We start from the raw sequence: 15435 nt of genomic DNA on the forward strand, positions 1-15435 counted from the left end.
CAAGCCACAGCAAGACCATTAACAAGCCATAGTTGAGACGCGCTGTAGACGCGCGTAGCGCGTGTTGTGTGTACGGAAGACATGTGGTAAACGCCGCACTCTAGCATTTCTCGGGACGGGCCGCGATCTCCACCGCAATTTCGCCATGAAGAAACGCTTCCACGGAAAAAGCAGAGGCGGGAAACATTCAGCAGGCCGTGCGATCAAGGAAGAGCGGCTTGCCCGCGATGACAGCAGCTCGGAACCGAGACCGGAGAGGGACTCGGATGGTGAGTCGGCGCTGATGGGGATGGAGAGCAGTGCGGGTCGGCAAACGGCGCAGAAACTCATCGCGGCGCGTGCGTTTCAGGCGACGACGCAGGTATGGAGCGGGTGCGGTGGCCATTCTCCGTAGCGATGTGGGAGCTGGGCCATTGCGACCCCAAGCGCTGCACGGGCCGCAAGCTCGCGCGCAAGGGGCTCGTGCGACTGCTGCGGCTGGGCCAGCGCTTTCCGGGCGTCGTGCTCACCCCGTCGGCCACGCGTTGCTTGTCTCCGCAAGACCGGTGAGCGGACAACATGACGCTGAATGGAACGTGCAGAGTTCGTTGACACAGCCATGCTTACTGTTCACAACTTACTCCGAGGTTACCGTAGTTTCACATAGCTGCACGTAGCGGCAGAACCAGTGCCCGCCGCGTGGCTCAGTGGTTAGAGCCGAGTACCCGGGTTCGAACCCGACTGCGGCGGTCGCGTTTCGATGGAGGCGAGACGCTGAAGGCCCCCGTCTGCTGTGCGATGTCAGTGCACGTTAAACGATCCCCAGGTGGTTGCAATTATTCCGGAGCCCTCCACTACGGCACCTCTTTCTTTCACTCCCTCCCCTTACGGCGCGGTTCGGGTGTCCGCCGAGATGGGAGAATTACTGCGCCAATTTGCTTTCCTCAAAAAAAACAATTTTCAATTTTCAAAACCAGACAATATGAGGCGCCAGCGTTAATTGGCGGGCAGCAAACTGCCGTTGTGCCATGAATGTTTCGATGCAATTTGAAAGGGCTGTGCTATAGCAACACCTTAAGGGAATAAGTATTAGTTAATAAAGTTGAACGCAGACTAAAATACAAGTAGCACTGCAGTTTATTTTTTAAACATAAAAGTGAAAGTTTAGGCAGGAATTGTACACCTTTGTGTGCTGCAGGACAACCAGGAAATGGAGAAATAGATTTGTTCTTTCTTTAAAATAGAAAGCTCGTGATCGCGGTAGCAGGCTCGCCCCCAGGAGGCATGTGAAGCTCTCATGCTCAGAAGCTTCCTGACCAGCACAGCTGTATTAAAGAACCCTAGCTGCCGGCTTTCACTGGAATTCACTGATTTGTTTCTGATGTAGCTAGGAAAGCAGAGCATGTGCAGTTGATGCAGTTTGCATTTGTTGGCTGCTGACTGCTTGTCTCCACTCCATGCATATGTTTCCATTTGAGAACAGGATGCATCATATTGAACGCAAAAGTGGCTCAGTTCCGTAATGAACACTGCTCTAGGGAGGTGGTGGCACAGCACGGCGTGGCACTCGTTGACTGTTCATGGGCGCGTCTGGACGAGGTGCCGTTTAGCCAGATGCGGGCCGGCCATCCCCGCTTACTGCCCCACCTGGTGGCTGCAAACCCGGTCAACTACGGCCGTCCCCTGCAGCTTTCATGCGTCGAGGCACTGGCTGCTGCCTGCTTCATCACAGGTATTGTAACCTTTGCACCCAAAGGCTTTCCGCTTTATTGAGCCATTGAACTTCCCTAGAGGGTCTATCTGGTTGATGTCGCAAAATGTTTGTGGGTCAAACCAGGTTTTAACGCTTGAAATTGGCAAAGTACAGTTCTTTTCCACAACATAAAATAGTTGGCCTCTTTTCCTGTCCTATTTTTTACTGGGAAGAAACGTGTGTGCATAGTGGAGGTTGCAAGTGGGTTACAACACATACAGACATACGGGAGACATGCACCTGGTTGATCACTGAATGTAAATTTTCACAATTCATGCACTTTGCAATTCATGCTAAAAAAAAAAAAATGTGTGCCACAGATTTTTAGGCTGCTGTAAGCCAGACTTGGCCAGCGACACTCACGCAGGCATTAGCACACTGTAAAAAAAGAAAGGATTAGAAAGAGAAGATGCCAATGCCGTTGGCTCTGTCACTTGTCTTTCTTTCTACATTCGTTGTTTCGTGGATCTATGACATATGTGTGTGCCTCTGCACTTTCAGTGACAGAAGGAACGAGAAGCTATGCATCTAGAAGCTATGCACCAACTAGCCCAAACCAGAGTACTTCTTGAACGAGGAGACATGCTCACCATTATGGCAGAAACAGCACCCCTTCACCCCTATTTAAAGTTGCAGTGTTTGCATCAACAGAATTGGAAGTCTAGCCTTCATGCTCAAGAGCTTACAGAACATTTTTTGTTTGCTTTGTAAGAATGATTAAAGTCAAGCACTTCCACAGGCGGGTCAATGGAGTCATCAAGGCCGGCAGCGTCAAATGCATCAGCTGACGCATTCCTTTCGTTTGGAGGAGCAATGCTACAACAAACCGTAGTTTCCAAGGGGCACTAATGAAACTTGAGTTTCTTATCCATAATCCTTGAGTCGACATGGCTATGCTTTACTCTTACCCGTTGATAAAAGCACCTTCATAAAATACAACATGACAACATGCTCGTGTGCTCCTGTAGAGATACTTTTTTTTTTTTTCATTTTCTTCGCTTAAAGCACAGCTGAATTGCACGGCTCTTTCTGACTTACTACTGCTAAGTAAAAGCTTCTAAATAACCGAGATTAGCGAGATACGTTTTACTTAAAACTTTCAGCACATTTATTTTTTGTTGCTTCTTCTAGCTGTTAACAAAGGATGTTCAACTTCAAGTATCTATTAAACGTAGTGTTGGAGAAATAACTGTTCGGCTGTTCCCAAGCACGCTCAGCTTGTATGCTTTAGCACAGGGCAGCGCAGAGGCAATTGGTAAACACTGCAGTAACAAACGAAAGGGCATCAGAAACACTTTCAAATTTATTCGTATATAGTCAAGTGCTCAGAGACCAGTTTGCATGAAGAACATGAGCTTTAAAAAAGCATTTTGCTAGGCTGCTTATGGAACTGATCGTTTCAACATCACCATGGCTTCACTCCAATGCGAAAGCTTTAATGGAACCAGCTGCGCCAAAAGTGGAGCTTAAAGGCATTCGTGTAACTGGGTTCATTTAAACTATTCGATCAAATGCAGTACGCTATATCAGATACACTAAAAATTCCAGAAAGCATGTAGAAATTTCTTAGTTTAGCAAATAATATTACCAGCTTTATTAATATTGACGATTTCAATGGTGTATGGAAGTATCTACTATACAGTATCGAGTATTTGTACCGGAAATCAATATTGTATTGGTATTTTGTATTGGTACCAGATATAAAGTTTTTAGGGTATTGGTATCGAAGATACTCTTTTCAAGTATTGTGCCCAGCCCTCTAGAAGAGCAATTGTCTGCTGTAGCAGTGCCCACTCAGTGCGAGGTTGCTTGCTGTGACGTGCAGGCTTTGAGCAGCTGGCCGCAGATTGCTTGCGCCCCTTCAAGTGGGGCCATGCCTTCCTGGAGCTGAATGAGGAGCTATTAGCAGCGTACGGAGCAGCTGCTGATGGAGCTGGAGTGCTGGAAGTCCAACAGAAACACTTGGAGCAGGCCCGCTGGGACAGGCAGAACCGAGGCATGCTCTTTTCTTCGAAGCATAGTGTTGGGCCAGTGCGGCAATGGGATCAAGATAAATAATAGACAACACGAGCAGCCTTCCTATTCCAGTGGACTCTCATTAGTTTGTACTTGCTTAATTTGAAAAATCTGTTCATTTAAACTAGTGCTTTGGTCCTGTCAACAATTAAAAAAAATGGATGGACACTTAAGCTCCGCCTTAAGGGTATGATGGGATAGCATTAGTGGGCTAATGCCCATATATGTGGAATTCGTCATTCTCTGTTTTACATTCATAGATCGCTGGGAGTTGAGACATAGCCACCGGTGGGGCTTGTGAGAGCCAGCTTGCTCTTTCCTAGCAACCTCTCACGACCAGTCATTAATATAACTTCTTCCTGCTACACTTGAAGTTTGCTCATAATCCGGTGGGCAGGTTGTGACGACACCGCAGTGTCACATTGCCTAGGTGGCCCAACTAGGTTACTTCTCCGCGGATTTTTAGCTCATAACGCTGCGACCGCTGCCGGATTTTCTGCACTACGGGATCCTTAACTCTATCACATTAAAAAGTGCAGTTAGCAGCCAGTGCTCATCTCGTCTATTTTTTATCGTCATCCCTATACCGCACTCTTCGACGTCGCGTCTTCTATCTAGTTTTTCGTTCATGAAAAAGGTCAATCACAAGAGGGTGCCGTCGCCATTGTGTCAAAGTCTAAGTGACCTAGCCATTATATCCCCAGGCCCTTTTCTTATCTGCTTCTTGTAAAATCATTTTCAACACAGCACATCGGGCCTATCGCGAGGTTATCATAGGAGTTAACTGCATTTCCTGCAGACACTGTAACTTAGCTTGTGCGCTAAGTATTGTAAATTACACGAGCATCATTCAATCCAAGATATTCTTTGATGTTGTAATAAAAGCCAGTATTAGTATGGAGAAGCTTGGATCGTCTCTGGGCACTTTGGTATTTAGTGGGAGGGAGGCCGAGTCATTAAAGTGTCATCCTAACATTTCAACTGTGCTTTTCTTGTGTAGGTGACATGGAGCTGCCACCCACTGACAGTAGCAGCACTGAGAGGTGAGCATTTGCACAGTGTGCTAGTGGCGGAACATTGCTGCCAGCTATGAACTAAAACTCTTGGCTTCACACCTTTATACGTGCTAACATAAATTGTGTTTTTTATTGACTGGTAAGTGCCTGTTCAAAGACATTTGGCCGTGCTGCTGTTGTTACACCTACATGTTCATTGGTCACAAAATGCCATGGTGCCCAACTCTTTCATACGTGTGAGGAAAAACTGTAGGAAAGTTTGGGAAAAACAAAGTGCCAGAATTTACCATTTGTTTGCCTGTTTTTATATATTTCTGTCAAGTAAAAAGTAAAACTTAGAACGGGTGTTCTTGGACGCAGTCTGTGGATGAATGCACCAATTTTGTATAGCTCAGGTAAATTACGGTGCCTTTGTTTTCACATATTGTTTTCAAGGGTACCAATTTCTTTACTGTTAGTGCAGTGTTGTGTTGGTGTGATGTCATTAGATGCTGCCACACCTTTCATGCATCCAGGATTCCGTATTGTCGTTGCTGTTAATGACAAAGTAAAGTGTTCCGAGGAACTTTGTGCTCTGATACCATGAAATGTTCCTTTCTTTATCTGTGCAGTTCGGAGGAGGAAGTGGAAGAAAAGGAGCCACGACCAGAACAACCCAAGGAGTTGGAAACCTCTGCCACAGAACCCGCACTCGAACTTGCATTAGCAGAGCTACACTCAACATAGTAAAAACTGTACAGACAAACCATGACAATTCTGTGACGTGCTCTTTTTTTCTTTTTTGACGAACTGAGTATTCACTGTTTGTCGATGTATTCTAAAACAAACGAAAGTGCATGGTGCGAAATTAAGGTCTCACTTATGGCTAGAAAAAGCTCTCGTGGCACACCCATCTGCATGGACCATGCTGAAGGTTCAACTTGCAGCTGTTGAGTGCCTTTGTGAACTACATATTCCCACTGATCAAGATTGTGGCAATACACGGGTACTGCGTCCTTGTTGGGGTCCAGCATTGTTTGTGCTCCAAGGCTGGGCTTAGTTCACAGGTAGTTTACAGGCAGTCTGAGAAGATCAGTAAGTGTTGTGTGCGAACCAGACCTGTACAGCGCCCATGTTTTTCTAAAATGGAGAAATGTACTCTCGTTCTATAAGCATGTACACATGCTGTACTGCTGACATGGCAGGCAAAGTGCAGTGCTTTGCATGGCGGGTTGTGCAGCTAAGCTGAATAGGTCTGAAGCGTGCAAGGAGGCATGTTTCTTATTGCATATGCATTTTGCTGCATTCGTACCTGGGTCCGCACATAAAATGCGAGCGCTCTTTTGGCACTGCATGTGTCATGCCGCATCTTGTTTTCTGTGCTCTTCACACCTAGCATGTGATACGGAATTGATATCTTTCTGCGGTGGATTAATATAAAACACCCATAAGCATAGTCTTGAATAAAAAAACAAGGCCCGCAGAATGGAATTCTTTGTAATTGTTTTAGTTGCCTATAAATATTCGTTGACAAAATGCCCTTTATATAGTTTCAAATTATCGTGCTAATTATTGCTGCTAAAATGCGGCGTTCCATTACATAAGTTAAGGCATCTATGAGGTAAATGCCTCATAAAGTTTTACAGTTCTGTCATGTGCAGCTTGCCTGAAGCTTTGAAACGCCTTATGAAGCATTTAGGGAAGGATTTGCTTCACGTAGGTCCGCCTAAAAGACTCCTCTGCAGGGCCCGGCCGCGACTTTGATACGGGACCAACCAACATGATTTCGGCGCTATGAAGCCGACCCGCCGCGGTGGCTCAGTGGTTAGGGTGCTCGACTACTGATCCGGAGTTCCCGGGTTCGAACCCGACCGCGGCGGCTGCGTTTTTATGGAGGAAAAACGCTAAGGCGCCCGTGTGCTGTGCGATGTCAGTGCACGTTAAAGATCCCCAGGTGGTCAAAATTATTCCGGAGCCCTCCACTACGGCACCTCTTCTTCCTTTCTTCTTTCACTCCCTCCTTTATCCCTTCGCCTTACGGCGCGGTTCAGGTGTCCAACGATATATGAGACCGATACTGCGCCATTTCCTTTCCCCCCAAAACCAATTATTATTATGAAGCCGCAGCTAAGGCGGCTAAGGTATGTTTCCATTCCTCGCGCTCTGCGCCTTCGTGCCGTAACGCGTTTTATACGCATGCGCCCCAGCTTGATGCCGAGCACGCCAAGCAAGCCGTTTCAGATCTAGAATAATAATTGGTTTTTGGTGGAAAGGAAATGGCGCAGTATCTGTCTCATATATCGTTGGACACCTGAACCGCGCCGTAAGGGAAGGGATAAAGGAGGGAGTGAAAGAAGATAGGAACAAATAGGTCCGTAGTGGAGGGCTCCGGAATAATTTCGACCGCCTGGGGATCTTTAACGTGCACTGACATCGCACAGCACACGGGCGCCTTAGCGTTTTTCCTCCATAAAAACGCAGCCGCCGCGGTCGGGTTCGAACCCGGGAACTCCGGATCAGTAGTCGAGCGCCCTAACCACTGAGCCACCGAGGCGGGGCCAGATATAGAAAACGCAGCAACGAAAATGAACGCCGGTTGCGAACTTCAGCTGTACACTTTCCGGTTTCTTTCAAGAGCGCCTCTTGCGGGTGTCGACAGCAGCTGCTGCTATTTTGCCTTGTTTTTGAAGCACGCTACTAACAAATTTGTTGTCTATTTTCTATTTAATCTTCTAGGTTTCGTTAATTCGTGGCCGCAGATGGCAAAGGACAGGGCTAATTGGAGACACATGGGAGAGGCCTTTGCCCTGCCGTTGACTGCAGGACTGCAGTGCAACGTTACTAGGTTCGCGGCAGTATAAAGGCTATGGCTGCAGTGGGCATTAGGCGTAGTCAGGCTGATGATGATGATGATGTAATGTTTAATGCCTGTGCAACGTAGAAGTAATAAAACAACAAACGATAACATGCCAAAGAGTGTCACCTTAAACTTCGCAAGATTCACAAGAAAATAACGAATCTCGGAGGCTTTTTTTGTTCCCCTCGTGGTGCAGGTCAACGTTTTAGATCCCTTTGTTGGTGCAGGTGACGTGGGCCACTTGGTTTTTTCCGCGCTACGTTCAAAGGCTGCACCAGCTGCACCGCCGCAGGCTGAGGTTAGAGGTCGGAGCAGATCAGCTGTGCTACGACGGCTTGGACTTCTGTATGGCTGACATTAAAGTATCGTGGCCGCTCAGAGGCACCCATATCAGAAACGGCTGTCCGGTCTCCTGAAGCCTTTGGCCGATTCGTTCATGTGAAATGCCGCCGCTGACCTGAGGGTGAAGACGTGACATGCACGCCAATCGCATGGGTACAATGAGTGCTCGGCGATTTGTTTTGAGCACGATCTTGGGGCATCGCAGCCCGGTCGATAGCCTTTGGGCGCATTCCCATGGGCTTTCAACTGGCCGGCATACGGCTGAGCCACCGGCACATGACAAGAAGGTAACTTGGAGACACTTTACTTCACCTCGCGCGCACCACAGCCCTCTAATCACGCGTCTATTTATCTGCCCAGGAGGACCAAGACTCAACGTTTCAAGGGCACATACCTGAAGGTAAGCCGCGCGGATAAAGATTGCGCACATAGCAGTTGGAAGTCCTCTGCTATGATCAGTCCGATCGTTTGCTGCATTTGCAAAGCATAAAAACAGACATGCCAAAAAACAAATGCATCCGAGAAAGCGTTGTGCGCAATGCATATCCAGCGTGCATGTTTCATGTTAGAAGTGCTGGTAAATTGGTTGTTGGGGTAAGGAAATGGCGCAGTATCTGTCTCATATATCGTTGGACACCTGAACCGCGCCGTAAGGGAAGGGACAGAGGAGGGACTAAAGAGAAGGAAGAGGTGCCGTAGTGGAGGGCTCCGAAATAATTTTGACCACTTGGGGATCTTTAACGTGCACTGGCATCGCACAGCACACGGGCGCCTTTGCGTTTCGCCTCCATCGAAACGCAGCCGCCGCGGTCAGGTTCGAACCCGGGTACTCCGGATTAGTAGCCGAGCGCCGTAACCGCTGAGCCACCGCGGCGGGTAAATTGCTGCTGAGGTAGTTTTCCTGCATGTTTACTTGTTTGCCATGACACAAGTCGTGTTAGTAACTAGAATCATTTAAGCACTATATATTGCTGAATTGCAGTTCTTATTCGGCATATGCTGGAAGACAACTTATATAAGCATGCATAGAGTTGCATTCTCTTTCCATTGTGATCATACATCATATGCGTGGGAATATTGTTGACCGATTTCTTAACTATGCTTATCTTGTTTCGTTAGGTATGTACTAGTGAGCAGATGGGAGATAAGCACATTGTTCGCATTGCTCCATTGATTTCCGCACTTTACTTGCTTGGATTCAGAGCCTCCAGTGCCCTCCCCACCTTAATCTCATGGGCACGGAATTTTGTTTGGGAATGCTACATTGGCCTCATTTTTTTACTGAAGAAAGTTCTTAACACATTGCTCAGGCACCTGTTGCTCAGGCATTACTCAGGCAATGGCACATTGCTTGACCGCTGCACGACTGTGCCAGGAGTGGTATGAAGGCTTCCAGGGATCTATGAATGTAGAGAATGACCAATTCCGCATATATGGACATCGGCCCATTTTCGCTATCTTAATACCGGAACGAAAATGAAAACCGAACTGCTAGCGCACCAAATTCGCATTTGGCCCAACTATGAAAATCGACCATCTTTTTTTTTTTTCATTCTTTTATACATATCAACTCCACTTAGACAAACCACCTGCTCTGAGGATTCGTGCTTAGTTTAGAGTTCTTGTCCATTCACTTTAACTTCATACGTCTTTAAGCAATTAAGAAATTAAGCCTTAAGCTTTGATGTTATCTTTCACTGCTCTGTTATACAGGAAGCATTGCAGTGTGCATTTCTCACTTGTGTGTCTGCAAAGGTAAGTTATTAGGCTTTCCTATACAAAAACATTTATGCATCTTTCAAAACTTGCCTTAGTGCTGTCACCATGTTTCACAATGTTGAAAACAGAACACAATATTGAAAAGCTTCCAGCGCTAAAGACTTGGGAGGGAAGTGGTAGTTGGAGGCATAACGCCAAATTTGCGGGTTGCGAGAACACCTAGGTGGTTCTCTGTTGTGGTGATCGATTGCTGTCAGCTCATTCTCGGCATTGCTTCTAGGTGAGCTGGAGATTTCCTATAGTCGTAGCAGTGGGCCAGGTGGTCAGAACGTAAACAAAGGTGAGCAGTTCACTTGTTCATTTGGAATGTGTTCACGGTTCACAGTTGTGCACTTTAAATGCATTCAAATTCAAATTGTAATTGCATTTCCCAGTTTAAAGCGTGCATGCGGTGCTAGTACAGTAAATTAAGTTTGCTTATTTGAATTTCTTGCATGTGAAATTGAAATGCGTGCAGGACAATAAAACAAAACACAACGTTTCTTGATTGAAAGTGCTTGTCAATGGCACCCGCGAAAAATCGCCATTGTTTGTCGATTAGTGCAGAAAAGGTTGAAGGAGAAAAGCTCAGTTATTTCATGAGAGATCAGAGCTACTAAGTCCTATGACGAATTCATTTAAACACTGCGTATTTTTATTTAGCACGATGCTGCTCATGCTAGGCACTTCTGCTCCAATAATGTGTTGATAACAAGAGCAGATTTTCTAACGCAGTATTGTAGTAAGGCATAGGGTGGTCTGTGAATGGCCCTTCATCTTGTGCGCAGTGAACAGCAAGGTAGAGATCCGCTTCCATGTCGAGACAGCCTCATGGATCCCTGCTGCTGGACGAGAACGCCTCAAAACACAGGTGACCCACTTTCGTTAAACGATGCAGGTGCAATAATGCGTAGATGCGTAGATGCAATAATGCGTAGCGCTGTCTTGTCAAGGGAAAAAATTTTGAGGCAATCAATTCAATTGTTGCGGACAGAGGAAATGTGATAGTATATAATGCGTAGATTTCAGCGCTGTCTTGTCAAGGGAAAAAATTTTGAGGCAATCAATTCAATTGTTGTGGACGGAGGAAATGTGATAGTATTTTTCTTTCACTTGCCATTTATTCCAATTCTGATTCCATTGTCTTTCACTCACCAATGGATCTATTCCAGTTCTGATTCTGTTCCAATTCCATTGCTATTCCAGTTTTGTTCTATTAATAACTGCTTGTTTTATTTATTTTTGCTTAATCATGCTTAGTCCGGCCTCTACCTCCGTTCCCCTACTTAAGTGGAAATGGGGAAATCCCCCTAAGCGCCACGTGCCACGGTTGGCAGGTTGGTACAGATGCCGCCGCCAGACAGTTTTTGCCTTTATGGCCCTCCTAATGCTGTTGGATTAAAAGATTAGAATGGTACAGAAAGGGTATGATAGAGAAGAAAATGTTTTGATCTTTAGCGAGCTGAGGTGACCTCAATAAAAGGCAGCTGACACTGCTGCAGCGGCCTGACATATCATACTTAGCCCTATTCCTAATTCACAAGTCTGAATGAATAAGAATTCAGAAAGGTTTGTCTGGAGGAGATTGCTAATACTTGTTACTCTGTTCAGAGCTGGGGATGAAGTATGCAAAGGGCCAAAATGAGTGAGGATAAGTGTAAGCAGGCTTCTCAAGAGTACAGTAATAGCCAGTAAAGGAGTTACATCGTGTACAAAAGTCCAAGTAGGCGGACATGTATCATTACTCAATGGGAATTGGCCTCTGAAGCCTCACATGAATGAGCCTGAAGCTGATACGTGCTTCATAGCATGCAACAGTTGCAGTAACTCGTTTGCCCTGTGCAGAGAAGGTTCTGGGGTCCAGTGTCAATGGAACAATGTTTACTTGCCATGAGGGGTCGCTGCTTCTACATTGTGACAATTGTGGCTCATGGGCCAAATCCCTCATGTGATACGAATCAAATATGTGCAATTATCCACTCAACTGCTCTCCTAGGCTGAATGGTTCACTGAGCAAGATTGGTGGTGAGATAATCTCTAATCAAAACCTATGACAAAGCCTGGGGAGTGTCTACTGTACAGGTGCACAAGAATGGATGCCTTTAGAACAATTACATTCCTTAGCTTTTTTCTCTGTGGGAACAGGCATTCACTTCCGAAATCAAATCGTCACCTAAATTTGTCCAGCTTTCTCACAGAAAGTAAGAAAGCTGATTGGACTCCCATACACTAACCTAGCTCACAGCAGCTCAGTGTGAGTGTTGTCATTGTGTGTTGTTTACACGTTCAATATTTTCATTGCTGTCATCACAGTAGATGCAAGTTTTGTGAGCTAAGCCTCACAGAACTTTGCTTTGCAGTACTCCATGTCAAAATTGGTGAAACAAATGCCAGTGGAGACTGGCCCGCCAACTGGTGGTTAGTGGTATGTGGAACTCAACGTCTCGAAGCTACTTGTGCACTTTGAGGGACGCTGTGGTGGAGGGCTCCCGATTAGTGCTGACCACCTGGGGTTCTTTAATATGCACTGACATTGCAGAGTGCTTGGGCATTGTTGCATTCTGCCTCCATTGAAATGCAGCCAGCTCAGCCAGGAACCAATCCCGCGACCTTGGACTGAGCAGCGAAACACCTTAGCCATTGAACCACTGTGGCAAGTCTTTGGAAACATTCTGAAAGTGCACACAAATTGAGACTGAACTGTTATGGAACCAGCTTTTGCACCATCAGTACTCCAGATTGTCTTTCTCATCTGTCATCTCTCTGGGAGTGCTGCACTCTCCTGCCTGCCTGCACGGAGGCATGCAATGCTCGACTGTGGTGTGCCATTTGCCACTGCAGTGGGGCCACCTGGTGAACCGGCGAGGCCAGCTTGTGTTGAGCTGCGAGGAGGAACGCAGCCAACATGCTAACACACGCATCTGCCTCGAGCGGCTGCATGCCCTCGTCTCCGAGGCCTGCAGCCCACCTCCTTCTGGTCCGGACGCTGCCACCCAGCAGTTGCACGAGCAGAGGTACGCAACTCAATGTGCTGCATAGCGGGGCTGCTTGAAAAACTCGGCTCCTAACAAAGAGAAGGGCAGAAGGAGAAGCGTCGACTGAGGAGCACAGACAACAGGAGACAGCACTTCTTTTTCCAGCCAATTTAACGCCAAAAACAAATGGGCGTATAGAAATTTTAAATTTAAAACACAATCATGCTTGGAAAGATGAAAAGGCATTGTTGCTGTGTCATTATGTTGTGTCTTATCCTATTTCCACAAAATATATAGATTTAGCAGATGCACTTGGTTCTATTCCCCGCGCCTCCGTCTAGATGCGCTGGGCTCCTCACCATGCTGGTATTACAGAGAACGAGCTGGTAAATCAATTAGTCTTAGATACGTAAACCAGGCCCCTGTAATTCCCTGGCCATACTCTCTAAGATAGAGGCCATCCAATACAGGAAAGCCATTTTCTTCCATTAACATATTTAATTCTGACAGGACCAAACCGCCAGTTTTGATAAGCCGAACGTTCGGATGAAGCAAGTTCAAATTAATGAGAGTTCACTGTACTGTATCAAGTTTGTTAAGTTAGACGAGGTTCACAGGTCACTGACCAAGGTCAACAAAAAATGACGTTTCGGGAGCGCTACGGCTCCCTTGTTCACAATGAGCAACCAGCTGGACGTCCCGGGCTTTATGTAGCGGTTACTATCGTTTTGAGGCATTTCGCGTAGATAGGGTGCAACGTGCCGTCATTCTTATTTATTGTGTTGGGCGTAGTCTGGATGATTAATGACTCGAGATTTCGGCGGGCTGATACATTCTTTTCCGTTGTCACTATATCTGCTTCATCCCAGTTAATTTCGTGAACAGTCTCTTGCGCATGCTCCGCGATTGCGTTCGTTGTCACTTTTCCTTTTCGTACATCATACTGATGTTCTTTCAGGCGTCTCTTGAAGTCTTTCGTTTCCCCTATGTAAACTGATGAACAGTTCTTGTATTGTAATGGCTGGGGCTCACAGAGGATAGAATTGATTGGAGCTCGAAAAAACCATTATCATCTTGTGTAGTTAAATTAAACAGTGTTCGTTACGAACAGCTGGTTGAGACAGAGCGTCTACTCTTTTTAGGCGAGCTCGAGCCTCGGCCCGTAGGGTGGAGCAGAAGCGTGCCAGGTCCCAGTGGCGCCGTCTGATGCAGCCTCCTCGCATCTTTTAGGCCCAACACTGCCAGTTTTTCATCTAGTGGAGAAGATTATATCGCGCCTCAAGTGGAACTGTCCATGCATGAATTCTTCACTACTCACGTTTTGTATACAGCCGACTTGAAATACAGTTGTTTGTTGAAAGCGTTGTTTTTGAAGCAGGCTTCATGGGCATCATTTGTTGCATATGGAACAATCTGCCTATACTGTGTTGCCAAAAAAAAGATCTGTAGCCCACCTCCTCAACTTTTGATGTCTTCAGTATAGCCAGAAAGTTGTGTTTGGTACAGTAAGGAACTTTATAGTATGTTTTTCCTCTCCTGTAGTCAATTTTATGAGGCCAGATGTGACAGAAACCACACAAACCATGAATCCCATTTTCCATAAGGAAATCAGAAGGGACTGCAATACATATTTAATATCCTCCAGCAAAAGATGAATGATCCTAAATTTGAATAGTTTTTTTTGAACAACTTTGGTTTACTGACTGCTTCACTCCAAGTGTTTTTGGTGAATGTAATACGCTGTAAAAAAACTTGATGCCCTTTGGCTTAAATGAACACTGAAATTGTTTGTGTCTCTGTGCTTTAGAAGCACACTGGATTGCTCTTTGCCTTCTCCTTCAGGTGAAGTGCAGAAATGAATGAAGTCAAAAAACAAGTGAGTTAAGGATTGATCAAATGAGTCAAGACATTGTGCAGGACCCTTTTAATGCTCTGAAACAAACATTAATTACGCCTGCACATGTTGCACATTTTAAACAACACCAAGGAATGTTAACCAGTTCGCCATGACACACAAGTTCAAATAGAAGGCAGCACATGTTGACTAGAGTGGCGAAGATTGTCCTAATGATTGTACTTGAGACTACATGTCAGTGTGGTAAAAACATGTATTGGGGCAACTAAACAGTTCCAGTTGGTTTCAGCGCAGCACTTCTATAGTGGCTGCACCTTCTGCCATTTCAGCATCAAAATATCTCGCTGCAGCATAGGATGGTGGAAAGCGCAACTAATACTTAGAGTGATACACGTTTGGCTGGAGCAAGCTGGGCACAATGTTGTGATGTTAGTACTTATCATTTGTAAGAATATTTTGAGTTGTTTTTAAAGGGTGACTGTGGGAGTTTTTTGAAGTTTATGCAGTTAAAGCAAACATTTACTCTACGTTCTCCCCCTTAAACCATTCTTGCAAAAGTTTGCATCCATGTAGTGTCTTGCTCTTGTGTGCATGGATTTTAAAGTTTCCCGTTTGAGTCCCACTTTTGACCCACTTATTGTGCACACACAAGTTTCGCCGGTAATGCTTGTAACTTGTGGTTGTGCTGCAGCGTACCGCCCTTGGCTGCATGGCCCAGTTTCAGTTTTCTTTTCCTGTTTTTTTTTTTTTCATGCATTGAAAAAGAATTCATTACATTGAAAAGAGGGATTTAAAAAAAAAAAAGCCCTAGAGTTACCCTGTAAAGAAAGCACCAGCGGGAATGGGCAAATTCATAAATCAAGGTAAAATAAAAGCCAGAACTGACGATGTTGGTATTGAAGTCT

At 45.8% G+C, this 15435-nt stretch overlaps 2 protein-coding genes across 2 annotated transcripts; both read left to right on the forward strand.

Moving 5' to 3' along the window:
* The first annotated feature begins 45 nt into the window (after positions 1–45).
* LOC144101295 (18S rRNA aminocarboxypropyltransferase) lies at positions 46–5518 on the forward strand. The gene is made up of 6 exons (XM_077634399.1): positions 46–269; positions 350–545; positions 1518–1711; positions 3558–3728; positions 4749–4791; positions 5376–5518. The coding sequence occupies exons 1-6, from the start codon at positions 146–148 to the stop codon at positions 5488–5490; spliced, it is 843 nt and encodes a 280-aa protein (XP_077490525.1). The 5' UTR covers positions 46–145; the 3' UTR covers positions 5491–5518.
* A 2423-nt stretch (positions 5519–7941) lies between these two features.
* On the forward strand, positions 7942–14040 carry LOC144101301 (large ribosomal subunit protein mL62-like). Its single transcript, XM_077634405.1, has 6 exons — positions 7942–8229; positions 8303–8342; positions 9942–10001; positions 10489–10571; positions 12542–12714; positions 13818–14040. The coding sequence occupies exons 1-6, from the start codon at positions 8077–8079 to the stop codon at positions 13903–13905; spliced, it is 597 nt and encodes a 198-aa protein (XP_077490531.1). The 5' UTR covers positions 7942–8076; the 3' UTR covers positions 13906–14040.
* The last annotated feature ends 1395 nt before the right edge of the window (positions 14041–15435 follow it).

This window comes from Amblyomma americanum, chromosome 8, assembly GCF_052857255.1.
Source record: "Amblyomma americanum isolate KBUSLIRL-KWMA chromosome 8, ASM5285725v1, whole genome shotgun sequence".
Lineage (NCBI taxonomy): Eukaryota > Metazoa > Arthropoda > Arachnida > Ixodida > Ixodidae > Amblyomma > Amblyomma americanum.

Coding starts and splice junctions, on each gene's coding strand:
- LOC144101295 (XM_077634399.1), top strand. CDS start 146: ATGAAGAAACGCTTCCACGGAAAAAGCAGAGGCGGGAAACATTCAGCA. Junction 546..1,517: donor TGCTTGTCTCCGCAAGACCG/GTGAGCGGACAA, acceptor ACACTGCTCTAG/GGAGGTGGTGGCACAGCACG. Junction 4,792..5,375: donor GACAGTAGCAGCACTGAGAG/GTGAGCATTTGC, acceptor TTATCTGTGCAG/TTCGGAGGAGGAAGTGGAAG.
- LOC144101301 (XM_077634405.1), top strand. CDS start 8,077: ATGCACGCCAATCGCATGGGTACAATGAGTGCTCGGCGATTTGTTTTG. Junction 8,230..8,302: donor CACCGGCACATGACAAGAAG/GTAACTTGGAGA, acceptor TTATCTGCCCAG/GAGGACCAAGACTCAACGTT. Junction 8,343..9,941: donor TCAAGGGCACATACCTGAAG/GTAAGCCGCGCG, acceptor CATTGCTTCTAG/GTGAGCTGGAGATTTCCTAT.